General features: G+C 41.3%; 1 protein-coding gene across 12 annotated transcripts in view; it reads left to right on the top strand.

The window, feature by feature from the left end:
- Window positions 1-26,711, top strand: part of celf5a (cugbp, Elav-like family member 5a) — a 176,039-nt gene that overhangs the window by 2,017 nt on the left and 147,311 nt on the right. For all 12 annotated transcript variants that reach the window (XM_065955917.1, XM_065955916.1, XM_065955919.1 and 9 more), the window contains exon 2: window positions 13,394-13,476. In XM_065955917.1, the coding sequence (XP_065811989.1) occupies window positions 13,394-13,476 (83 nt within the window). The remainder of the gene's footprint in view (window positions 1-13,393; window positions 13,477-26,711) is intronic.

The raw sequence follows: 26,711 nt of genomic DNA, 5'->3' as shown, positions 1-26,711 counted from the left end.
CAAAGGTTGTCTGCAACTGTCACAGAGCCTCTGTTTTAGAAATAGCTTTTTTAAAATGAAGTTTTATGGATTGACATTTTGGGACTGGTTGCACAGTTTCAATGACAAAGAATAGAGTATTGGCACAAAAGCACCTTCAGATTAGATTTCTATTAATGGCATAATATAAGGGAACTAAGAATGGATTAATAAAATATCTAAAAATATTAATATTAATTTCAGGTTGAAATAAGCAGCTGATCCAAAATATCTACTCGCCTAAGGATAAAAAATGTTTTATGTTTGGGGATCACATACTGTATGTACAATAACATTATGCTATCATAGCTTCTATTAGCTACATATTTCATGAAGCCACATGCCTGAATAGCAAACACTCCTGATGCTGCAGTTGATATGGCTGATGTGTAGAAGGGAAGACATTTTTTCAGAGCCGCTCTCATTTGGCATTCAGCGCTATCTGTTGACTTGTGCATGTGTGTGCACACATATACTAAAATGTCATTGCACTGTGTTGCATAATGATTGCAGTATTTTCCCCCTTGATTGGCTCCACCTGATGTTGGTGTTAGGGAAAATACATTTTAGGCTTTTTAAAAAAAAAAATCTAAAACATGAACTTGTTTGGATGCAGCTACTTTTTTTACATTCAGTTAAATGTGGGAAAAAAAATAAATATTTTCTTTAAATGTATTAATGAACATACAAACAACTCATTCATTAAGTTAAGTTTTGTTGAGACATAAAAATGTCTCAAAGTTGTGTCACAAGATTAACATTAGAAAAACAATCCCTCAATGATCTGTGATGAAGTTATCTTTTGGAGTATCATGTTATTTTGCAGAAAAGGATTGTAAGTATGGATACAGAGTGTCACACGCACACACACACGCACACGCACACGCACACGCACACACACACACACACACACACACACACAGTATCATTTAAGTATGGTGCTTTAGCATCATTGCACTTATTCTGTCATTTCCCTTTCATGCACATCGTGCTTCGTTTGTTTATTCTTCTCTCTTTTTTTGTGCATCTATTTCCCCCCTCTCGGTAATCCATGAGGGAAAACATGGGAATTAGTTTGTAAAGCGTCATAATAATGCATGGCCATAATAACTTGACTCAAGAGGATTAGCAAATGTGCATTGTCTGAAGCAGCAGTCTCTTGGGTGATCAGCTGGTTGCCTCCCTAAACAGTGGCTGCCTCTGCCAATTAAAAATTCAGTCTAGTCTGCCTCTTCAAATGATTAATTCTGCCCAAGAAGCTGCCGATGGCCTGCCAATTATTGCCACCCGATTGGTATTAATAGGTAAAGGATTTTCTGATGTTAAATTTATCTTAGACGGTGAAAAGTTCTCCCTTTGGCTCTAATTAGCTTCCAATTATAGCACATGCAGAACATACACTTGTATGTCTGTGCACATGCATGATGCAGAGTTAAGGCTTTAATTGACAGCCTTGTGATCTTCTGTGTTCAGTTTTTTAATCTTCTGATTTAATTTATATCATTTTATTACTAGTGCTTTTTTCACAGTTCACTTAAAGACTTTTTTGTTTTCAATCAGAGCCATGCATAATCTCTGTCTCTGTAGAATATTTTGTTCTATATGTCAGATTTTATCCAGAGAGTTCTGTCAAGATTGACTGATCTCGCCTTGTTCAGTTAAGTAACACGCTTTCAAAAGAGAGAGAGGGAGAGGGAGAGGGAGAGGGAGAGGGAGAAGAGGTTTTTTTTTATCCTCCTAGGTGAGATTCCTCACAGCAGACAGACAGATGAAACAAACCCCACACTTCTTCAATCTGCCGGCCAGCTCTGCTATGGTATCAATAATAAGCTATTGTCGGGTATCATCCTGTTAATGCATTTATAAATGGACCAGAGATATCGCTGCAGACCCCAGCCAAGCAGAAGCACATTAAATCACAGAATAATCTAATGAAATATTTATTCAAGTTTTTATTTTTTTCTCCCTCTGAGCTAGACTGATGGATAGCGTTCCTCAGTGGGTCGCCCTGCTAATAAAATAAAGAGAGAAGGAAGGAAGCAAACAGGAATAGCTGGAACACAAGCATATGCATCAAACCAAAATGATACGGCATTAATATGAGACTGAGACTGCTGTTCACTTAGATTACACCTGAAAGGCAATGGCATTGATTAAACTAAGCTTGGGTTTGTTTGCTTTTCTGTTCCCTCTTTAAAACGACTGGAAGTGTGAGTGCATCTTAACGTCTCCATATTGTGTGTGTGCCTTATGGAAGGTGTCAAAGATCACAGCACTGCTGTAGGACAGCATCCCCCCCGAGGAAACAGATGGGTGAAATTCACTTACAGACTATAAACAGAGCTGCAGAAGTGACATGGACGGGACGTACACAACACGCTGTGATGACATTACTGATTTAGCAGACATCAGTGTAGCAAATAATGACTGCTGCATGGTTGCTAATGAAATCAAACAAATTCATGATCTTTTTTTTGTGTTCTGTTTTAACTGAACACTGAGTCAGGGAACACAATCCTCAGTCTCCTTGCAGCTTCGTGCTGTGATTCATTTTTACAAATCCAGAATAAAATCTTCTGTCAGGGCCAGTGAGCGAAGGCCACCGAGCCATCGAATGCAGCAACAACATTCGCCTTGCAATCTTTAAACGTCTGTAAATATTGTAATAAGCAACAGGGCTTTTCTCATAAAAGATGCAGCAGCTCAACTGCTACTGACAGGCGCTATGGGCCTTGACTTCAGTATGAGGAGCGCTGACTACCCCCTTTCCTTTTCCCTCTTTTTCTGTTGGTTATTCCAAGGAGATTGCCAATCTCGAATGCCGACAAGGCAATGCTCTGCTGGAGGTCAGTGTCCACTCACCAAACTCACCTGGCTTTTTATTCTGTCTCTGCTTCGCTCCCCTTAATCCCTGCCCGAGAGACTTTTAGATGGATTGATTTCCTGCTCCAATGCAACATTCATTATGGCAATGCAGTATATTATGCTTTCAGTGTGTTGGAAGTGCTGTTATTCCTTGACCTTTGTGGAATATGTTTGCTCTTAATGGGGGCCTGAAGCAGAGACAGATATGAGAAGTTGTACGATGAGGTCTGAGGGATAAACACTGTCCAATTTCAACACTTAAACACCTGTTTATAAAACTATAGATGATGTGTTTATTTCATTAGATGGGCTAAATGAAATTTTACAGTGTGTTTTGGTAAAGGGCATGATTGTAATGGCAGTGGTCTAAAGAGTTAAAGTCTTTTGAAAAGCTTTATCTTGAGATTAATCAATTTGTAATTGGCATTTGTTTATGCAGGTCTCATTCTTTTCTGTGATATAGATGTTCTAAACATGCATCCTACACTGTCTTTTATAGAGGAAAAAACATAAATACGTATATAATGCTATTGTTCTTCTCTTAAGAATAGTTATTTCTTGGCAAATTTTGTTTAAAAGAAAGACCGCAAGGGAACTTTATTCTGCTCTTTATGGCTAGTCTTAACTGTGATTTAAAGGATTTTCAGTTAAATGAGTTTTGATGTGTTGCTGGTCTCATTTCTCTTGTAAAGGTAAAGTCGGTAGAAGCCTACCACGGTCTTGTTCATGCACAAAGGTCACAGCTATTTCCTCAGTCTAAATAAAAGGGAAAGAAGCCTATCTATTTTGTATGGGGAGCTTAGCGGAGAGTGCCTTTGCCTACAGAGCATAGTGTTCTCTTATGAGGAGGGGGGTTATAAAGGCACAGAGCAGAGAAAGGAGGAGGGATCAAGGATGGGAGGAGGGGGTTGGTGGTGTCTTTTAGAATAGCATGAGCTCTTTAATGTTGTGTTTTAGCCTGGCTGGGCACCGATTCATTTTAGAAGGAAAATGAAATAACAAGGGAGAGGGGAGAGAGGAGATTTTAATGCAATGTTTTGTGATAATCCCTCTCTATTTTGGAGCGATTCAGGAGAACTCATGCGATAAAGCCTTGTACAAGCCTGGAAAATAATAAGTTATTTGTCTTGACTTATAGTACTGTGTCCTCAGAGGGCTTGCTAACCCTTGTGTTTTGGCCAAAGAAAAATCACAGATTAGTCAAGCTGTCACATCTCTCTGAATGCCAAATTGTTGAGCCTTTGATGCTGGTGTGAATGAACAATGCATACGTGTCCTACATGTATCTGCCAGAGAGTGCACGCCATCCCAAAGCTGCAGAGATGTGACTTACCACTGTCACTTGTAAGGATTGGATAGGGAGGGTGGCACATGTGTGCAGCAGGGCCCACAAGGCAAAACGACAGACTGACACATAGGCACATAACAATGAATGTATGGACAGATGGATAAGTGGAGGGGGGAAAGATGAAGTGTTTGTCAGAGATGCAGAAACAAATAGTTGCTTTTATCCACAGGCAGTGAGGGCGGGAGGAGGTAGAGTGATGGCTCAGTGCGGGACACAGAGGATCCCTCTGACAGGTTGAGAGCCATTTGGACACCGCAGGGCAGGATTGATGGAGGGTGGAGGAGGAGGAGGAGCAGAGGCCAAGTTTAGCAGATGTATAAAACAATCATATGAAAGCTGTATCCCTCCAGCAACACTCGTAATACTTACTCTGTTACCACTGCTGCTGCTTTTGCAAATACAACGATTTCTGGCCTCACGGGCCAATTACTATTTTATGGTTGTTATTTATACCAAAATATAGAAGCAAGCAACATAAAATGCAAAAATGCAGACTTAAGATACTCTTAATGTCATTATATTGACAACATAAACACTTCATTACCTACCTAGACAGCAATTATGTAGCATTAGACCTTTTTCCTTACAAAAAACTTTGACATTTGATGAAAACACATTTTAGAAGGAAAATGTCATGAACACTCAGGTCGGTGAGGGATGTGTGAAGATACATGCTGCTCAGCACAGTTATAAATAGAAATTCTGTGGTATTTCCGAAAATAGGTTAAGCTGCCATTGCTGCACTGCTGGCATGACATCACTGATTGCCTGCCAGCCTCCCCCAAAAGACTGCTCCCATACTGTGCTCAAACAGAGGGAGAGAGCGAGGAAGAGACAGAGGGAGCATCTGTGGGCGACTGCAGGGCCATGTCCTCCTTATTTCCAGCATCGCCTCCCACCCCCCCATTCCCTCACACCGCATCCCTTCCATCACTCAGCCATCTCCTGTCTCACTCCTTCCATCTATCTTTCCCACTGAAGCTGCAATGCTGTAGCTAACAGTCTCTGTACTTTATTGCCAGAGAAACAAACTGGTCGAGGGCTTTGTACTGGAGATGTATCGCAGCCACTTTTTTAGTGTGACACGAGCGGATTGAACGCCAAATTGTACCGAAGGCACAGATAAAAGATATAATTTGTATTTCTTTTTTGATGATCAAAATGTAAATGTGGTTGAATGAGCATAGTATGTGGACTTTTTAAATGAGTTCCAACATGGCAGCCGCTCTATGGCTCACTCTGAACGGTAGATCTGGCTTAATTAAAAAAGACTACTCAAATTAATTAATGGCTGATGGGCTCTCATATCTGTTCCGTGTGCTCTTTGGGTTCACTTAAGAGGGCTTTCTTTACCACTTTACGGATCATTCTATTTAGATAGATAGATAGATAGATAGATAGATAGATCGATAGATAGATAGGCCGTTTCATCATCAGCATAGAAACTAATGCGATAATGTGAAAACCTTTAAAATGAATGTGGTGACTAGAAAATGTAATTCTTAATTCGTAATTTTTAATGCAATTAACCATGTGGTAACCACTTATTGGTCAGATAATTATTGATAATTATCACTCTTCTGCAGCTCAGTGGTGACGAGAAAAAAAAAGGCAAAAAGCTGGGACAAGGACAAAAAGTTATTTTTTGGCATAGAGGGCAAATTGAAAGTGTGTTTGTAATTAAGAATTGTACGCTCTGTTCAGTTACTGCGCTCAATGAAAGACCATGTTTAAGAAGCAGAGTGCTCATTAGAAGTTTCTTTATAAAGACAAGTGCAATTAGTGTTTCCACTAAAGGTGGCCTGTGTACAGTAAAACAGTAATGGAAAAACAATGTGGGATTATCAGGGGGTGGGGTTTCTCCTCCTTACATATCTTTGTATTCCTTTTAAGGTATCTAAAATCAAACTGACTGAAAATCTTATTGGTCTCTGAGTCTGCCAGTTTGTAGCTGCCAGTTATTTGTGATTGTGATTGATGATCAGTTGATGGTCTAAAAATGATGGCTTTCACCATTCATGAAAGGAATAATGCATCATATATCAAGTACATTAAGTGAGGACTATGCATCAGTGGAAACAGTGCACTTTATACAGCACTGGGCAAAAGGTCTGAGCCAAGTAAAAGGGATTTTATTACGTTCTTTTCCCCGGTCTTTTTTTTTGTTTTTCCAAGAGGATGTTATAGTACATTAAAAGGTGGAGATGCAGTTTTCTGACTTTGACTGGGGGGCTCAGAGAAACTTTTATTGATTTCTGTGTAAATCCCCTCAGACTTTGTTGGAGGAGGGAGGGAGGCACGACAAGCCAGAGAGACGGGACTTGGCAGGTAAACTCTTGTTGCCCTCCCAGAAGTAGCACGGCGGGAGGCAGTAAGTGTGAACCTACACATTATTTACAGCTCTGTGAAACTCCATCCATTAACAGTGTCAATTAGCTTGCTCATCAGGGATGCAGGCCAAGATGTATTTATAGATCGGGCCTTTAACAGCAGAAGAGAGATGAAGTTCAAAGAGAGTCTACAAAAGCGATATGGCTTGCTTTAAAGTCTAAAGTATGGTTGGGGATGCCAAAGAACCACATATAGAGAGAGTTCTTGCCAAACTTGGGGATGAGTGGGCAGATGCAATCTATCAAGTGACTTCTTGAAACTGCACCCATACCGCCTAACGACATTGCTTTGTTGTCTAGGGAACGTTGAGCTACTTGGAACTGTATTGCTGTTTTCAGTCTTCATGATGCTAGTACGCCTACAGTGTACAGCCAGAAGTACATGTCAGCTTTCGAGAGAAGTACCCTACAGTTGGATTATATATGAAGAACCACTTCTGCCCTGAGAGAACTATTTAACCTCAGAGCCATACAATAAATTGTGAGTGTAGGGGTGTCAATATAAATCTCTCTTTATCGTTATGATGGCTTCTTTGCTCTCGGTATAGATTCTGAAGCATATACACAGCCGTATAGAAAGAATTTATTCGATTTGTCACACTCATTAGGCATTGCACGGCTCCCCATAACACAAGCATGTTCTGTAAATACTCGCGTTCACACCCTTGCACACAGGCAGATCCTTTGGGACGTGCTGCCTATGGATCTGTTGAACTGCTGCTCGGAGGCTAGTGTAGTCTGAGCAAGTGTAGCAACAAATCAATGGCTGAGGTCTCCTGCTCAGGGGTCAGAAAGGGTACAAGGGAGGGTCCGGGGACTATTTCTTGCCTTCATGATGGACAGCGATGCTCCTTTGCTCGCTCAGCAGCGTTCCCCCCCCCCACCCAACACACACACATACACACACACAGCCTTTGCTCAAGGTGAAGGGATGATGGGAGGGGAAGTGAAAGGAGATGTGGAGGAGGATTTGGAGCAGAGGATGAAGGGATTGAGTGATTGATGAAGGTGTGATGGAAGAGTGTAGTCATCTTTAGGATCATGAGATGGTGACTGAGCACAGCGGCCAGCTCCCTTTAAGGTGGCTGTCTGACTTAATTAAGGTTTACAGGTTACGCTAGGCTATTGCTTATATTATATTGCTCATTACAAGCCCATTAAGTCCAGGCAGAGAAAATATTGTTGTCAGAACAATGACTGAGAGCATTTTGGAAAGTATCTGCCGACTCAATGCTCCAGCTCTTTCTTTTTTGTACCTCTTTGTCTGCCCTGCTTCTCCCTGAACATTGGCATGGTTGTGTGAGCAGATCGGGGGGCTTTTTTTTTTTTTTTTTTTTTTCAAAAGGTGAGGGAGTGATTGTTAAAAGCTTCTCCGAGACCAGACTGATTACCCCCCTCACGGTCAATCTGTGCCACTGAGCCTCCTGCCTCCCCGGCTGGCAATGATTCAGGTCATAATCACATTGTATCAGTGCTGATGATGTGTGTCTCAGCTTGCGACCCCTCTGAAAGGCTATCAGTTCCCCTGGAGCCCCACATGGCAGTAAATGAAGTAAGCAAGTAATCTGCCCACAGTGATAGCATTTTCCAAAGAGTGCAAATGATGTGTGAGGGAGCAGGGGCGAGAATGGTTGCCAGGGCTGGCTACGTTTCTGCTACCTTCACACTTTCTGGGCAAGGAAATGCCACATTGAGAGCAAGTTCACACTTTTTCATGCATTCATTCAACACTGGGGCAGTTTGGCTCCTCTGGGGCAAGGAGATTGAGAAAAGGGAGCAGAATGGGAATAAAAGGGGGGAGTGAAAAGAGAAGGGTTGTGGTTTAAACTCATTCTACAATGACTTGCATTCATGCTGACTATTCTGCAGCACACAATGAAGCCCAATAATAACCTCTAGCAAAATGCTTAAACTGTGACATAAATCTTCTATAAAAAAATGCAAAAAAAAGTCACATTGATCTTAAACAGTACGTATTACTCGCCTTTGTGTGAGAAAAGTAAGAATGTCTTATTTTGCCAGGTGTTTACTAAGATGCATTTTTACACATAAATGTATTGCAAAAGCCTGAAAAGTTTATTAAATCATTACAAGAAATAAATTAATTATTTTACAGCTCTCCATGCTAGAAGTAAACTCAAGGGTCAAGGATCAGGTATATATTTAGAGAAGTAATTTATTAATATTTGGCTAGGGAGCAGGCTAGGGGATTTCTAATTTGTTGAGAAAAGGAAACATTTGGATACAAATGTATTTCTTATGTTTGCTTTTCTTTTATGGAGCTAGGTAAGGATTGTTTTGTCCAATAATGTTTTTTAATAGCAAACAATAAACCACATGGTTTGACATGACAAAATAAAATCAAAGGTACTTCTGTCCTTTAATTTATTTTGAATAAGCAGAGGCTTTCAAAACCTAAATTAAGAGAGTCCATTGCATTCACTCTGTTGAATTAATGGAATTAAAAAAAAAGTTTACATCATTGTTACATTGTCAAGGAGGGTTACTCAAATGTGCCTTAGTATTAACAATCTGCTTGCCATAAATGATTGTTAATTTACAGAGGAAATTAAAGACCTGCTCACAGCTGCAGGATAATTTTCTTATTGTGGGATAACAAACAAAAAAATGCCTCAGAAAACAAAACATAGCTATACATCTAAAGACTTTTTTGAAGGTCACATATTATGCAAAATGCAGTTCACCATGGTTTTCTAACACTAATATATGTCCCTAGTCTGTCTACAAAACCCCCCAATTATGAAAAATGTCCATCCTCTCCATCTTTTCCCTGTTCAACTTTTCAGAAAATTTGTGCTCAAACAGGCCGTTATTTAATTTCCCGGTGTGACATCACCAAGGGCAGTAACCCCTCCCCCAGATGGTTGACACTCCCACAGCTAGGTGTTTGTTCTGCCCTCTGCGTCTGCCTTCAAACTGTAAACAATACGGCATGGTGCAAGAAAGCCTGAGCCACATCCCCTTCCAGGGAGGGGCGTGGTCAAACACAGCTCATTTGCATTTAAAGACACAGAAACAGCCTGTTCTAAACAGGGCTGAAATAGAGGGGTATATAGGCATGATAAAATACAGGATCAGAGTGGATTTATAACAAGAAACTTCACAGACATGTTTTGGGGGAGATCTGATACTTATTTAAACTTGTTGAAAAGGAGGATAATATGTGACCTTTAATGAATGTTAAATGGATACTGGTGACAAGATGTGTCACGACAAATGTGTTGTAGAATTTCATGTTCAGAAAAAATAGTATCACAATTTATTATATAGATTATTAACTCACATAAAAATGAATTATGCTGTATGTTGTGAATCTAATTTGAAATTGGGTGAATTGGGCTTCTGTGCTGCCCCAGACACACAAAGAGCTTGAAATAAAATATGTTTGTGTTAATGAAGCGCCTCGGCCACAGTGAACTATTCAGTATCTTCCATTGCTTACTCTCTCTCGTTCTCTCTCTCTCTCTCTCTCTCTCTTAGCCGTTCTCTTTCTCTCTCTTTTTTTTAATTACATGCCAATTCACCACAGTGGTGATGGAGAGACTTGGCTCTATTTCCCAGTACACGGCACACATGAAAAATATATCATTGAGAAATCGGAAAGGAACTGAGCGGGCAAAGAGAAAGAAGACTGGATGGAAGAAAGGAGAGAAAGGGGAAAGGGAGCAAAGAGGAAAAGTAAAAAATTTATTCACTTTGGAGCTGAATTCGACGTGTGTGATAAGGCTGTTTTAGCTTTTTATCAGTTGATGCAGAGGATCATCTCCTCACAATGGGAAGGCTTTCCCCATTGCTTTGTCAGCAGGCTCCGATTACAGTGGCTTTTTGTTGTGTTTCAAACAATTTCATCATGCTCCCCCCCTCACACTTCGGCACTTGGTATGCAACGCAGCGCTGGCAATTTGTACGTGTTTGGATTCCAATTATGGACTTGTTAAAGCTTTTTCGCCTGTGGCCTGCAAATTCTTATTAAGCCATACATTAAAGAGCACAGAATCACATTTAAATGGAGTTCATGTTTCTCTTTTGTTTGCCAGTGTTGTAGTTCTTATTAATTTATTCTCAATGCCCTATATGCATTACACATTAACAAATAAATCGTGTTTGTGATTGTAATGCAAAATACTTGTTCCTTATTCAGAGATAGGGCCAGCATTTGTCAAGAAAACCAACAACAACAAGCCCAGAGAGAGCGGGCAAAAAGAGAAAAACAAGCAGTAAAATGGAGCCCTTCCCTCCTCTTACCCTCAACCATTTGTGAAACAAACAGTGAGGCAAACCAAAAAACCAACAACAATATCTGGTATTTTCTTTGTTAGCTGATGTAGAGGAGAAAAGGGAAGTGAGACAGCAGTGTGAGTGATTGAGTGATTTGCTTGGTGACCATTGGAAATCATTAGGTTAGGGGTGTTGGGACAAGGGAGGCTATGGGGAGGACACCAGTGCTACAGTCAGCCACCTCAAAGGTCACGACCCTGGCCAGGCTCCATCACTATCTGTCTTTCTTATGCTGAGAAGTCTGTCAGGGTGCTGACTGACAGTCCCAAACAAAAGGAGAAGTGTTAGTGAATAGAAAATAATTAACTTATTGTGATCTGAAAAAACAGAACATAATTAAATTGTACAAAGAAGATTTTTGAGAACTTCCACACATACGTATGTAGACACTTTAAGCTTAGAGCAGAAAGACAAAACAGGTTACGGTTCAATCAATGGATCAATGACTGACATGGCAGGTTAAACCTCCTTTCTGATACATTCCTGCAAAGGTTACAGTGGAGAATTACCAGAACGGGGCATTGGCCAATGAAATGGTCACACATGCACAAAATAAAAATGGTTGGTTTAAAGGAAAAGGGAATACAGGTTGGGATTTTGTCTGTATTAAGACACTAAATACATTACCACATACTGAATACATTTGGCTGTTGAAATAAGATCCGACATGCAGCGGCTGCTAATAAAGCGTCTTGAGAGTGGCAGAAATATGATGCACAGTAACCCATATGAACCTCATTAATAGAACACAAGCAAATCTATTAATTCAGACTGTCAGGGGGGAAATGGTTGCCTCAACACTGCATCTGGTTTCCCTCTGTCTCTCTTCTCTTCTTTGTGCATTCAGTGATTTGACAGATGTTGTGTGCATGTGTATGCTTAACATTCATGCTTGGTGGGTGTTTGTGTGTGTGTGTGTGTGTGTGTGTGTGTGTGTGTGTGTGTGTGTGTGTGTGTGTGTGTGTGTGTGTTTGGTAGGCAGGATACCTGAAAACCTGCAGAAGCTATTTACTCTGGAGAGATTTTAACACCACATCCTGTCTTCACTTCTCTTCTGTCAGTATTTCCCTCCTCCCTCCAGTCCTACATTGGTCTCTCATCCATTCCTCTCTCCTTTTCTAGCCCCCCTCCCGATATTCTCCTGCAGTCCTGTTTCTTGTGTCTCCGCTGCTGTCACAACCACTCAAATTGGGGACGCTGGCCAGGCTGCTAGCTTTTGACAGGTCATGGCACGAGGGATGGGGAAGCTGTAAAAACCTTTGCCCACCCCCACTTTTCTGTTGAGGTTTTGTTTTTTCCTTCACCTCCCCATCCATCATCTCAAACTATCTGCATGTTGCCTAGTGTACTGCATTACTTCTTTTTTTCATTAACCATATCTGTTTAATCAATGATGTACTAACACAGAGTTTCATGTTTTCTCTAAACCTTTATACTGATCTTTTTATCATTTTGTTAATGCTTAGTGTCCAAGTACTTTTTGTGTTGAAACAGAACAAACTCATGTTTTCCTGTCCATTCTTCATGTTGCCCCTACTCTAATGTTCGGAGTGCATTTTTTTTTAAACCACTGTGCCTGTTTGTGATATTTTTGAGGGACAAAATATATGGAGAGTTTATTAAAGGACACTGAGAATGAACAAATTTAGGATTAGCATAATTGAAAAAAAAACGTTTTTTTAGTTTTGAGATCTAACCTTAAAATCAGAATCCTGACTTTTTATTAGCAGTCTGACTTTGAGCTTAGCATTGTAAAATAAAAGTCAGAACGCAAAATAATATTTTCACTGGTCCAAATTCTCTTTCGTACATTTTCATGTCATATTTTGATTATTTTGATTTGAATATATATATTTTTTTCTTTTACTACATGTAATATTTTAGTAATACAGTTTGAGGTTGGAAAATGTGAGGCTCCTGCTCGCTCCTACACGCGTGTAGTTCAGTACAATGAGATGTGCCACAACATGTGTCCACGTTAAGCATTGCTTGGAATTTCTTATTTACAGATGCGCAAAAGTGGCAAACAATGTATAAATATAGCAACACGCATGTATATTGAATGTATGAGGGTAACGGACTAATGACAGAGTTTTTGAAGATAATTGATACTCTTAGCTAATTGGAATCCAGGAAGCCCCTGTAGCCTCTACGATGTTAGCTGTGTGAATGTACAGAATATGGACAGTGTGTTTTTAGGTCGTGTGTTAGCCGACAATTTTATTTTAATTTCATGCCTGGGTGAGCAAGAATGTTTCTCACACATTTTTCCGTATACCCAGTTGTCTGGCAAAAAAAGCTGCTTGTGTTTCCAGAAATGGAAGTTTACTATTAACCCATGAACACCTGTAAAGTATTTCATGTGTCCAATTGTGCATCATGTGTCTTTGAAAACTGTTTTAATCTTTGTGATCTTAATTGAGTGGTATTAATAATCCTAAATAAGTGTTTATGTCATATACCTGTGTTTCAGGTTGTGCATTCCTCACCTACTGCGCCAGAGAGTCGGCCATCAAAGCCCAAAACGCCCTCCATGAACAGAAAACACTGCCAGGGGTAAGTGTCTGTTCCCCTGTCTCCCTCGATCTGTCAGCCCTCCTCTTCTCACTCTCTTTACTCTCTACGGTGGTCAGCCATGCCATCTGTACTCGGCCACACACCAGCCGGCATTCTCCATGCATGGTCCCCGAGATGAAAACCACTTTGGAAAGCAATTCAATCAATATCTCAGTCTTTTGAAGGCCCAGTTTCAACTTTTCCATGTGTCTGTCCTAGGGGGATAATGCCAGCATTGATCAGACCCAATCTGCTTCACACTTTTGAAGCAGTGGTGCAGAATGACTGAGGTTTGGGGTGCAAAGCTCTACATTTCATGTGCTACAAACAGAGTAAACAAGGTTTAGGTTTAGGAATGAATTCATAAGATGAAGAGTATGAACAGCTCTGTTCATACATACAGTGTATGGGGGTGGGTATAAGAGGCTCCATACAGAGGCAGCATGGCTTAACATGGTCAAATCAAGCTTGTGCTGGAGAGAAATAACAGTGAATATCCACTCAACCCCTCCCATCTTCTCACCAGCTACACGCCCTCTGATGGAATACAAAGAGCCAGAGAAACCAGCCAAAAGGCACATGTTTTACTTAATCATGCAAATACAACATGCATAAACTTTTGACAGCTTTCTAGACAAAACAATTAGATTCGTTTATCCTGCAAATTAGCTTAGCATGAGGCCAGAGGGCGTTGTTCTCTTCCTCTTTCCTTTACATTTGAATAATGAGATGGTATACAGAAAAGGGAAATAAGTGTTCTTACATAATGCCAGAGGATGCGCTCATGGGAGGTTGGAGCTGAGGGGAGAATTCTCCGGTTGTTGAACTGATTTTGTCCGTGGTCTGGTTCATGTCTCCTCGTCATTAATTATGCCCCCCCCCCCTCGTTTGCAGCATGGCAGATTGACCCACAATTGGGATTTGACAGTCGACGTGGCTAAATGTAAACATAAGATGCATGTGGGCCGAGGCAAAGATGCTAACAAAGTTGTTGCTCTTGCTGCTCCTCTTTCTTTCTTCTCTGTGTGTTCTGAGAGAAGAGCAGGTCTTCAAACCATTGAGGCTTAGAAAGGTTAAACGATCAACCGAATGGAAGGCTGTAAACAACCTTACATGTATTGCATTGTACTGCATCACTTAATGTTTAGACAAGAAACAATATTTAATGACTATACAGCCGTGATGCAAAGAGTAGGTATACAGATTTAAAAAAACATAGCCTTGCATGTGTGTGTATTTTGGGATATGGGCGTCAACTGAACGGTTAAACTGCATCAACCTTGCTAGTTAGCGCCAGAAATACTAGTCAGTTAAACTAATTATAAATATTTGTATATATTGGCCATTGATGCCGGTCAAGAGTTCTGCTCAAACTACAACGTAGCAACATGGCACTAGCTGGGTTTGTAGCCATAGACTGGCTGTAGCTCAGGTTAATGGGCCTGCCTTCCCTGCTCTGCTACCCGGATGCAAACAAAGCAAAGTTAATTGGATAGCATTTCATAGGAGCATTGCAGTCTGGCAATATTTCGACTTAGAAATGTAGACATAATGTATGTAGGCTGTGTCAGGTTAAACTGGCATATCAACCGGAACAATGTGTAATTACATTTAACACAGGAATGAGGTTGTAACCCTGCAGGGAGGACCAACCACTTGCGGTGCTAGCACAGCTCTTGTTAGCCACACTTAGCAAACCAAATTACATTGTTTACCCGCGGACAGTTGTGAATAAATTGTGCTGGATATTTACTGCTTTCTTTGTGTTTTCTTACCTTTCGGCAAGTCTGAATTGAGATTGAGAAAATGAATCCCCTAGGAGCATCCCTGTCGTATAAACACCAACATTCACTGAACTTGAAAGTTGCCCTGTTACACTTGAGACAAATAAAACCCTTTTCTTGTACCTCTCAGTTCAGTTTTCACCCTCCTGCTGACTTTCCCTAAACCACACCGCCTACCCAGTCCTGTCCACCCCACATCCTCCTGTCTCCCCTTTTTCCCAGCTCTGCTCTCCCAGAGACATAGCGTGTCATAGAAATGTAACAGGCCGACATTGATGGGTGTCAGGCCGCACAGGCGAGGCTGCTCTGCTCTTCCCTTCGACTTCACTCACACACATACAAACACCAGAGATCTAAGGAAACGCAGGGTGTACTCTAGTTCTGTAGCAAAAGCGTCAACAGGTGCAACAGCAGCGGAACGATGAAAACAGTATGCCTGTTTGCCTAAACGTCCTATAGACCCTGTTCAAAATATCATATTCAGGAGATGTACAGGAGATGTCTTGAGGTATCACATGCTGTAGTGTTTTCAGTTGGGTCTGTCTCTTTATGTGGGTGTTCATGCATTTGACTACCTCCCATCACACCTATCCTCTCTGGAGGCCACCGTGTTTCTAAATCTTGTGTGATATGAATCCTGTTGCTTGACAGCTTGATGGTAAGTAGATCTGCCTGTTGTTTGTTTGCAAAATCCTATTAGATATGCATTATGCCAGGGGCTACGGTGTAATTAATGTAAAACTAGGATTCTCCAGAGAGGAGTTATGAGGTATTAACATCCAAGTTTTGTCATTAATCCCTTCGTGGCGCTTATGGCCGGTGTGGTTACCCTTTCATTACTGTGATTTTAAATGAAATCAGATGTCATATCAACACACCAAATCCTGCTGGACTTAACTTGATGCAAATTAAGTAGGACCAGGTATGAACCACCAAATAAGCTATTTTGAATCGCAGGGCTCTTGCTCAACTCATAGCACAAACAATCCAATCCTCAGGTAATGTATACAAAAAATACAAATGGGCAGCCTCATTTACACAACTGGAGATCACGAGAGCAGAATTTGGATTTAGTCTTGAGCTAGAAGGCTACTGTTCACACCCTGATGTAATTCTCTTTTGTAAGTCGCTGAATCTCTCCCCTTTGATGTTAAAAGGGACAAGAAAACACATCATAAATACAACTTAAAACCCATAAGGTTTCTGTCCTGGTGGATTTGGCATCCTTGTGGTTACCCCATATTCAAATGTCCACTTGGATTGATGAAATAAACATGTTAACAGCCCGGTAAAAAAATGTTTTTTGGTCTAACTTATGTCTGCACAAATTGTACAGGTTTTCTTTTATTTTTATTACTCATCCGTTTTGATTTTGTGAAGAACAAGTTATTCAAAATAAGGGCTATAGCTGTCAGGAGTCTTAAGGCCCTGCACCAGCTCCAGCTATCAGCCTGTTTCTATGTTAAATGAAAGTTAGTATGAGACAGCATTTTCAAAATAGCGAACACTATGATGGCCTTCAAAAGTCGGCTTCAGAAATCAATTGGTGGGGCGCTGGTGGCGCAGTGGTTAATGCGTGTGCCCCATGTATGGAGGCTGTAGTCTTCCAAGTGGGCGGCCCAGGTTCGAACCCAACCTGTGGCTTTTTTCCCACATGTCATTCCACACTCTCTCTCTCTGATTTCTGAGTCTATCCACTGCCCTATCTCTCAATTAAAGGCACAAAAAGCCCAAAAATAAATCTTTAAAAAAAAGAAAGAAGGAAAGAAATTGGTGACATCACTGAGACTACGTCTATTTATATACAGTCTATAAGTCCTACGTGACAATCACTGCCCATTTTATAGAGAATGGTTGAGCAATGAATTAAAACATGCTACAAACTAGGGTAATGCACAAGAATCTCACTGGTGCTCATATTGCAGGAGTTTTAAGGCCTTTCATTAGACCTGGTGTTCTGCCGAGTTTTTGCTGCTTAATAATGCTCCCAGAATAGAGATTCACTTAATATCACATTAGCTGTATACCCACTCCATTTGCAGTGTTTCAATACTCGTTAACAAAGCTGTTGTTTAAGATTTCAGGAGAAGCCTTCTTCATTTATAGGCATCTTACGGTATGATGTAATGACAAGCAAAATATTGTGCCTTTGCACATGTAGCTACGCGCAGATTAGTTTAGCAGCATGTGGATCTCAATGGAGATGGAACACCTTTTGGTAGTTACTGACAAATGGTGCAAATGCATCTAATCTAATCTAACATCGTATCTTATCGGTTCGTATCGTGGGGTATCCTGTGATGTCCATCCCTAATCACAGCATGTATCACTTTCTTTGGTCCGCTGCTGAATGTTTGTGTATTTTAAATGCTTCTAAAGGTTTCTTTTCCAAAACAATGAAAACTAATATTAAGAGAGGAAAAAACATAATGCTAATTCAGTTTCTAATTTGTACAAAATCTTTTTTGATAATGAGATATTTCGAGGGTATTATCCTCAATATACTTTTAAGAACCAAATGTGCCATGTGTGGGTACACTCAGGGGTTAGCACTGGTTGCCACACATCCATGCACACCCACACACAACCCGGTGTCAACTTATTATCGGGAGGAAGTGTTTGTGTTCTTGGATGTTATTATCCATGTCCCCCTGATACACATTAGCTGCTGAAGGGAACAGTATGGCCTAATGGAAGTGTACTGGACTGGAATATAGATTCCTGCGGTGAAGTGTGATGGGAACCTTGGGGACATGAGTGCCTGACATAAGTTTGGCCACAGAAAAGGAGAAGCTTTGACAGTTTACCAGGTGTGTGCTTCTTGGCTCTATTAGCTCTGTGTGTTTGTGCTCACGTGGTAAACCAGCTTTGCATTGCAGCAGGGCCTATGTAGATACAGATAGCAGCGTGTAAAGGTGGAAAGAAAAACACGTGCACATGGCAGCTTGCCGTGATCACACACATCACCCACAACAGTCAGGCCTGATTATATTATTTGTGTGCTGTTTCGTGCTTCTTTGCAGCTGATGGAGATGCACCGCTTTTTTATATTACATAACAGAAGAGTGCTTTATTTTGTTTGTGAACAACACTTGCGTGTGTTAGCTTAAAATTCCAACTATCAGTTTTATTCGCTCCTATAACAATCAAAGCAACCCCTGATGACCTGATTATCTCTTATGACATAGTTGACATGAAACAAAAAAAACAAATAACCAATACTGTCAGGGGTTATTTCTTTGGTACGTGTGCTTGAGTCTCACAGCTCTCTGCACAAGTCCACAGGAGATTTCCTCCACCCAGCATGGCATCATGACAAAATCCTGCATCCTTCACACCATCCACTCATCTCTCCCCCTCCCTCTTCCCCTCACAACTCCCCCCTCTCTCCTCAAACTCCCTGTCCTCTCCCTGCTACTCCTCAAATCCAGCCCATCCAAGAAATAATCTCAGCCGCTACAGCGAGTCTATTTCCTGTAGTACAGAAAAACATGCCCCCCCCCTCCTCCTCCTCTTTTGGTCATGCTAGCAATGTGTACAACAGTGATTGTCTTGGAGAGGCAATGGAGGGAATGTGTTTGCTGCTTGCATTTACTCCCAGTATTAGTACAGCTCGACCTGGGGGGAGTGTAAGAGGCTGGCAGTGATTCAGGAGGCAGGTTTATGGAAATAGCACCCGCATTAAAAACCCAATGAGAGCAGGGAGAAGATTATGCTCCGGCACACACATGTGGGCTCCTGCAATGTCAACACTCTAAGTAGATCCCCTCCCTCTCAATTGCCTCCGTCTCCCTCTGTCTCCATTTCTGTCTCCTGCTCTCTCGCTCTTGCATGGTGCCCTTTGCTGCACACACACCTGCACTGTTTGTGGTCCTGTGTGTTTGTGCACATATAAAGGCATGACTTTACTGGTGTTTGTATGTGTTATTATTATGTGTATGTGCCAGTGCTCAGCTTTGGCATAATTGGATGTATGAGAAGCAAGAAGCAGAGCACGGCTGTGTTGCAGAGAGTGGCCGTCCTTATGCTGTTGAAATTGAGGTTTCCGTGCGAGTCGTTCCTCGACACAGCAGCCTGCCTTCCGTTGGTCTTTGCACGCACTCTCACTCACACACACACACACACACACACACACACACACACACACACACACACACACACACACACACACACACAAACTCAAACATGCAGAGACAGAAACATAACATTTTGAGGGCATTCTTTCCACCTGCTATCAGCTACAGAAACATTCACTGCTACAGCATACACTCTGTGAAAGTTGGCAAACTAAGCGTAGTGAATTGTATGATCGTGTGTGTACTGTATGTGCCTGTGTTGAGTGGGCAGGGTGGGGGAAGAGGTGATTGGACTGGTAAGCATGACGCCAACCGTTGCTGGCCTACTGGAGTCCTTGTACATGTAGATAGTAAAAGGGAGACTTGAGAACATTGCCTTTTGGTAAGAGAAATGTGTGTTTACAGTCTGTGAATGTTTCAGTAAGAAGACTATTGTGGGGATGAATTTGACCTGCATGGTAAAGGTATTTTCTTCTCTATCTTTTTTGCTTTATCAATTTTACAGGCATATGTTTTGGTAATTGAACAATCACATTGAAAGGAACATACTGCAACTTTTCCTATATTTTTCACGTTTTCTTTTAGCTTTGGTCACATATGAAATAAGTGAACTAGTGTTTTTTTTTTTATTGTCGCTCTTCTTTTTATTGTAAGATCTTGGTGTCCCTGTAATAAACAAACACATAAGAAAAGATACATACTATGTCTTTTCAAACATATTGTCATAAATAAGCTTACCACTGGCTGTATGAGCTCTACAGTAAGCTGGATGATCTCAGAGTCTACAGGAGGCCACCTCTGGTGTCTCTTTTTTTTCAACCTATAGTTGATGCATTGGGATGAGAATAAAGCAGGCTTTGTAGTTACTAGTACCCTAATAGTGTTGTATCTGTGACCTGGCTTGTCTCAGAACTTAATACCAAAGTCAAATCCCTCTGATGAAAAGAAGGAGCAGGTGGTGCACTGAGGCTAGAGGATTGGGGCTTTTGTGGATGTGTGAATAGATGTATGCTTGCTATAAGTTGCACACACAACATCAATATGAAGGTAAATATTCTCATTATATTGTCACACTCTGTTGTGTCATTCCCCACATCCGTATCCTTCTTTTTACACCATGCCCCCCCCCCGTCTTTATTGATAGTCTATCTCTGGGAGGTGAATGTGTGAACGAGCAACTCAAGAAGAATTTAGACATTTTGTAGACATTTTCAAGAGAGCATATGTGAGAACGGCGTATGTTAGTTTGAAAGTGTGTTAGTGCATTTCTGCTGCATATTAGTGTAATGTATACACAGAAAAGAGCTGGCGTACCAGGGTGCTCTTAAGGGAACAGAACCTCTAAACCTTTACAATATGCACTTATTCTCGCTCTCTCTCTTACACACACACACACACACACACACACACACACACACACACACACACGCAGAGGAGCTAGAAATACACTGTAACACACAGGGTAACTGTTGGAGCCGTCAGGATGTTGCTTGTTTTTCACCTTCTGTCTCTCGGTCTCACTGTTGCTCCTCTGGTGCCCCCTTGAACACACAAATAACTTAACATACACCCAAATACACACACACACCTCTCCTTTGTTCGTCTCGTTTTCCTGTGTGGTAGATTAGCCACATATTTAGAGAAGCCTTCCTCTCCCCAGGGGATTTGCTTCCAAGGGTATTTGGAGAAAAGAGGAGGATCTTGGCTTTGCACCTGCCGAGTGTGTTTCATCATTGAAGTTAATTTCAGTAAGTGTACTACACTGATGTGAAGTTTTTTAGAAGTGCTGCTGTAAAAGGTTACAGTCAAATTTCTGTTGCATTTAAATATTTCATAAAAGATAAAATGAAAAACAGGTTGAATGTTGGGGGAAAAATAGACATTCCTTTTTATATTCATTTCTTACAGCCAACAGTGAGTTACAGGGATTGTCATCATATTTGAAGTGAATCCCTTACTAAAATTTGAGCTACAGATGACCGTATTTTGAACCCATGTGTGACGTTAGCGCTGATGACATTACATTGCTGCTCCCCCCTCCCTCTGCTCAGGGTACATCTCACTAACTGGCTCTTGTGGGGAGACGTAGCTTGAAATATCAAAAATAATCCACTGCACAGCCTGCCCATTAAGCCACTTCACAGTGAGAAGTGTGCTATTTATTCAGAATAGTACAGGTTATCAAAAAGGCTGAATAATTAATGTTTTTCTATATTTTTAGTCTGTTTAACCTATTTCTGGTTGTGGCTGGAGACTGCTTTCCCGCCTGTCTGTGAGAGTCAATCATGTGACACAGTTTGGATCTGGGTTATTGAGCAGTTTTTTTTTGTGTGTAAAGGGAAAAACTATGTATGTGTTTTGGTTTTTATGCCTTTGAGTGTCATTGTTTGTTAAGCCATGATGGTCTGGCTCATTTTGACGCCTCGTTCAAATGATCTGATGTCATTTTAGAACTGTGAAGCTAACATATATCAGTGATGCTGAACCAGACAACTGGTTTGCCGAACCCTGCATACTCAAAGAGAGAGCAAAAGAGATTGGGCAGGGTATAGAGCATGTTAACAGTGGCCCTGAATAAGTTATTTATGTGTCTGAGAGTGTGTCCTTGTGATCATAGAGGCCGTGTGTATTTTCATGTAAGTGGGGAAAAAAGTGAAAAGCCCAGAGAGCCTCTGTATTTCCATTTTTGGCAGCTCTTAGACAAACATTTCTCCTAAAAACCATGATGGGCATCATTATGTTGATACACGTTAGTTGCCGTTGTTGAAGTTTATTATTTCAAATCATTTTTTTTCATTGTTGTGAAATGAATGGAACTATTGTCAATGGAAGACGTAAGACACTTGTATACAACCCAGCTGCTGGTAATGGGGTGGGGTCGTATGTTATATCGGTTCATGGTGAACCAAAATCCCCAGCTGCACCCCTTGTGTGTATGTTTAAAGAGAGAGGAGAAAGATTAGCTTACAAAACTGGATCAAAATATACAAGATAGATTAAGAGGCACAGGAAAGTGTAGCTGAGAGCATGTAACTTTACTCAATAATGAAGGACACACTTAAAAGGCATCAGCTAACATGCCTAATCGGAGTTGACATCTCACTGGCTGGACCTTGTGCCTGTAGGAGGGACAGAGAGGGAGGGGGGGGGGGTGAGCAAGGGGTGAGTGAGAGATTAGAGGGGGGTGAAGTGACAGAAGAGTTGAGATATTGAGAAAAGAAGGGAGGAGAAAAAAGGGAGACATAAGGTCATGTTGACAGCTCCGAGCCATATCTTCAATGTTAAAATAGCCTTTCACTTGTCTGTGTGTTTATGTATGTTTGTGTGTGTTCAGTCCAGAGATGAACAATGGCACGTAGCTGTGCGGAGGAACCGGGGGAGCTCATTTGTAAGGCAGATCTAGCCGTGCTTTGGTGTACTGTCCGTTGAGAGGGTAAGGGGGCTGCACAGCACGACAGCCAGCATTTGTCAGCAAAAATCAGGACTAATGAAATACAGTCCACATGGCTGGAGGGCAAGGAGAGGAGTGTGACTGACAGGAGACATGAGTGGAAACAGCCTGTGGCAGCGCTCCTTCATGGCTACCAATGCATCAGCCGGCCCAACTGATTTGTTTTAAGCCCCAGCCCTCCTTCGCATTTCAGATAAGGGCAGCAGCGTGAGGTACAGAGGGTAGAGAAGAGGAACAGTGTGTGTGTGTGTGTGTGTGTGTGTGTGTGTGTGTGTGTGTGTGTGTGTGTGTGTGTGTGTGTGTCCCCGGGGGGTAATGACACAGAATACAAGTGTATGGGGAGTGCTAGTGATGGGCCTGCTCATGTGGAAGTGGGTATTTGCATTGCAGAGGAGGGCTGTCAGTAGAGCTTGCTCAGGGAGCCTGTGTCAGGGTGAACGCTGGCAATGGCTTCTGTCATCTGCCCCACAGAATACCAGGACACTGCATGGAGCTGAGCTAGCACCACCAAGATCAAGCGTGTCCACTTGTTTAATCATTTTAAGTGTTAACAGTCCTAGTATTTCAAAAAAAAAAAAGACTCAGACTCAGACTTTACCTGACATTTGAAAATTTAAGGGCTATGTTTTGTCCATCATGGCAGCCTTGAAGCATTTCACATGAGATACAACAATAAACTGGATGGCTGCAGAATAGCCGGGAATATGAATTATGTAGTTATGTGCCAACAGCTACAGTCATTGGCCTCTAAACTATTTCAGTCCCGGCTGCAATAAGAGGCAGCTTTTAATAATTCAAAGTAAAACAGTACGCTGGATGTCTTCCAGGCAGCAAACTCACATTTAGGTGAAACATTAAAATCTCCTCTACCCCTCACCTCCTCAACAACCCCAAAAACCATTGTGTGCTACATCCCGTGAAGGTCTTACAGGGACACACCCCTAACTGGGTTGTGTTGTTGTTTGCAAAGTTTGTTGGCACTGTGCAGAGCTATGCATGTATGGGTGTTTTGCGTGTGTGTGTGTATTGCGTGTGTGTATGTAAGAGAGAAGTGCAGGGACAGCATGGCTTTTCACTCTTGTCAGCCCTCATGGCTCCCTGCATATCTGTGGCACACATACAGTACATACATTTGGTACATTTTTTTGGGAGATGCATTTTAGAGTCTCGCTGTTCTGCAGGGTAAGCCTGTGTGCATCCTTTAATGTGCTTTCTGCTAGCTCTCAGGCAGGAGGTAGCTCTATGAAGTCATCTTGGAGATGGAAAAAAGATAAAATGGAAAAGTGAGAAGGAAAAAAGTGAAGAAATGTAGATTAGAGGAGACGGAGCAGGATTGGTCAGAGAGGAAAAAAAAAAAACCAGGGAGACCGAAACAGAATGAGAAGTAAAAGGAAAGATATTTGAATCACTGAGTTGTGAAGATTAAGAAATGAGATTGAGGGAGTGCAATGGAGAGTGGGAGGTATTGAAGGACAGCCTCACTGCCCCGATCAGGACTAGTAGTTTTATTCTGTGCTGTATGAAACAGGAGATAAAGCAACACAGCTATGCTCCTTATTTTCTTGAATCAAATAAGAGAGTCAATCGTTACATTGACACTGACTGAGAACCCGAGCAATTATAAAGCTTTAATCCCTGCACATTCCTTTGATATCTGCTTTTCCATATAGCATCAGAATCCCTGATAACCTCTTTAGCAATCATCCAATAAACACTGACCCCAAGTAGAGCAACTTATTCATGTCTTTCTGCATTTTTATCTTCCTGACTAAATGTACACTATGAAAGTGTATTCACTCACCAAGTAACTGCTAGCTGTCTTGTTCTACTATATTCCACATTATACACAATGTATCTTTATATTGCAAATATATGTAATAACATTAAGCCATTAACTCAACAGGCAGACTTTGTTCTGAGCCAACAGACTTTAAGATCCAGTGAAGGCGAGGGGGACAGACTGGGCTCAGACGTAGTCAAACTTAAGACAAATAAGTAACCTTCACAGTGATTGGTTAAGTAGTGTGTGCTGTCTGAGGTATTGTGCAGCATGAATGCTTGTTGTTTTTTCTAAAACAGCGTATGTGAATTTGAGATTAGATAAATATGTTTGCCGGCTACATGACATCTAAACACAGCGACTATTTTTCTGCAAATGATTCTTTGTCGACTAAGTGACAACTTTATAATATCCTAATCCATTTCAGAAAGGGCTGCATAAATATGTGATATAGTTGGCTTTGCTGACTTTATGGCTCTTCCAGTGTCTTTATCCATTTTAGCTGTGGAGAGACAGGGAAATGTCAGGAATGGAGAGTGGGGAAGACGTCACCAAACGATCGCAGGTCAGAATCAAAAACCAAAACATTACTTCTGTATATGAGGAGCCTGCTCTACCGATTGGGCTAAACCAGCACTCCACACCACAAGTTTATTAGGAAAATCTTCTGATACACTTTCAGTGTTTCCAGATCAACTGCACTGGCTGCTGACCAGGAGTAGTCTTTCATAAAAAAAATGAGTTGACGTGAAGTCAGAGAAAATGTGCAGACTTAAACTTGTTTCTATTTTGTCAGCTTTGCAGTGCAGCACAGATGGATCGCACCTTTAGTCGATATACAGCAGATTGATATCCACCCACTGATGATTGTAAATCATGAGGAGCTGTTCATGCCACCGCTTCTCTCTGCACTACAGAAATATACAAATGTGAGGAAAATATATTTAAAATGGGAGGAAAGCTTGCTTCATGTTCTCAGTTTGGGGTTGCTTTTATAAGGGAGTGCTAGGCTTGCTTGAACATTGCTCAAAGCTGGTGATGAAGCTACGTCTGAACAAAAACAAAAGAACACTGTCTGAAATCATGTTTTATGAGGAAATGATCTTCAACTTGCCTTGACTTCATTTTTATTTCTAGCTGCCTTTTGCTCTCATTATGTTGGACTTCAGACACTCGACAAAGATGGTGTCTCTCACAGTTGTCTGTAAATGCGTTCCAGACAGAAAGATAAACTTAGATTAACATATGAGAGTTCACTGAAGACAAACTTAGTTTGCTTATGTCTTTCTAGTCAGGAAGGCAAAAGCCATCTCTCATTATTATCCCAACACATCAGAAAAGGCGCTCTGCAAATGTTTACAATGAGTGGAGCTACGTGCATTAAAACACACACACACACACACACACACACACACACACACACACACACACACACACACACACACACACACACACACACACACATATATATAAATATAAAATGAAGCAAAGATGTGCACAGACACAATCATTAGGCAGCGGGGCAGAGGACGAGGCAGCACATCTATTTACAGAGTTTATTTTACCTGTTTTTCTTGATTTATTATTTATGAATCTATCAATGTGTATGACTCTGCAGCAGCATATTCAGTTTGGAAGGCAAGTTTCATGCCCATTTTCTCGTCTGGAAGCTTCTGTTTGTCTGTCAGTCCGTCTGTTTGGCCTTACTAGGGCTCTTTTTTTTTTTGGGTTCTATCAAAATATGTCTGCTACGCAAACTCCCTCTCCCGCCATTTTCTTCCGTTCTTTCTCTGCCTCTCATCGTACATCTTTGTCATCAGACTGGTTCCTTTTATTCTTTGATCTTTTATTCAGTCTCTAAAACATTTTAAATTATGATGATGACTTGCAAATTTATCTGAGATTAATTTGATGGGTTCAGCTTGTACCCGCTCGCCTCATGGGTGTGCTTTTACTGCAGTGTTATTAAAATATTCCTGAAAGACTTCTCTCCAGTAGCCCCTCTTTCATGACTGGGGGAAGAGCAAGTTGTTGACCAAACCCACTTCTTCATCCCTTTTCTCCCATCACTCCTGCACTAACTACTTCATTCTCCTCGGATTTCTCCCTCTCCTCTCTTATCCAAAGGGTAGCCGGTGGAGTTG

This window comes from Labrus bergylta, chromosome 6 (assembly GCF_963930695.1).
Source record: "Labrus bergylta chromosome 6, fLabBer1.1, whole genome shotgun sequence".
In the NCBI taxonomy this organism is placed as follows: Eukaryota; Metazoa; Chordata; class Actinopteri; order Labriformes; family Labridae; genus Labrus; species Labrus bergylta.
The sequence above is the reverse complement of the archived record's forward strand: the minus strand, read 5'-3'. Positions and strand labels throughout refer to the sequence as shown.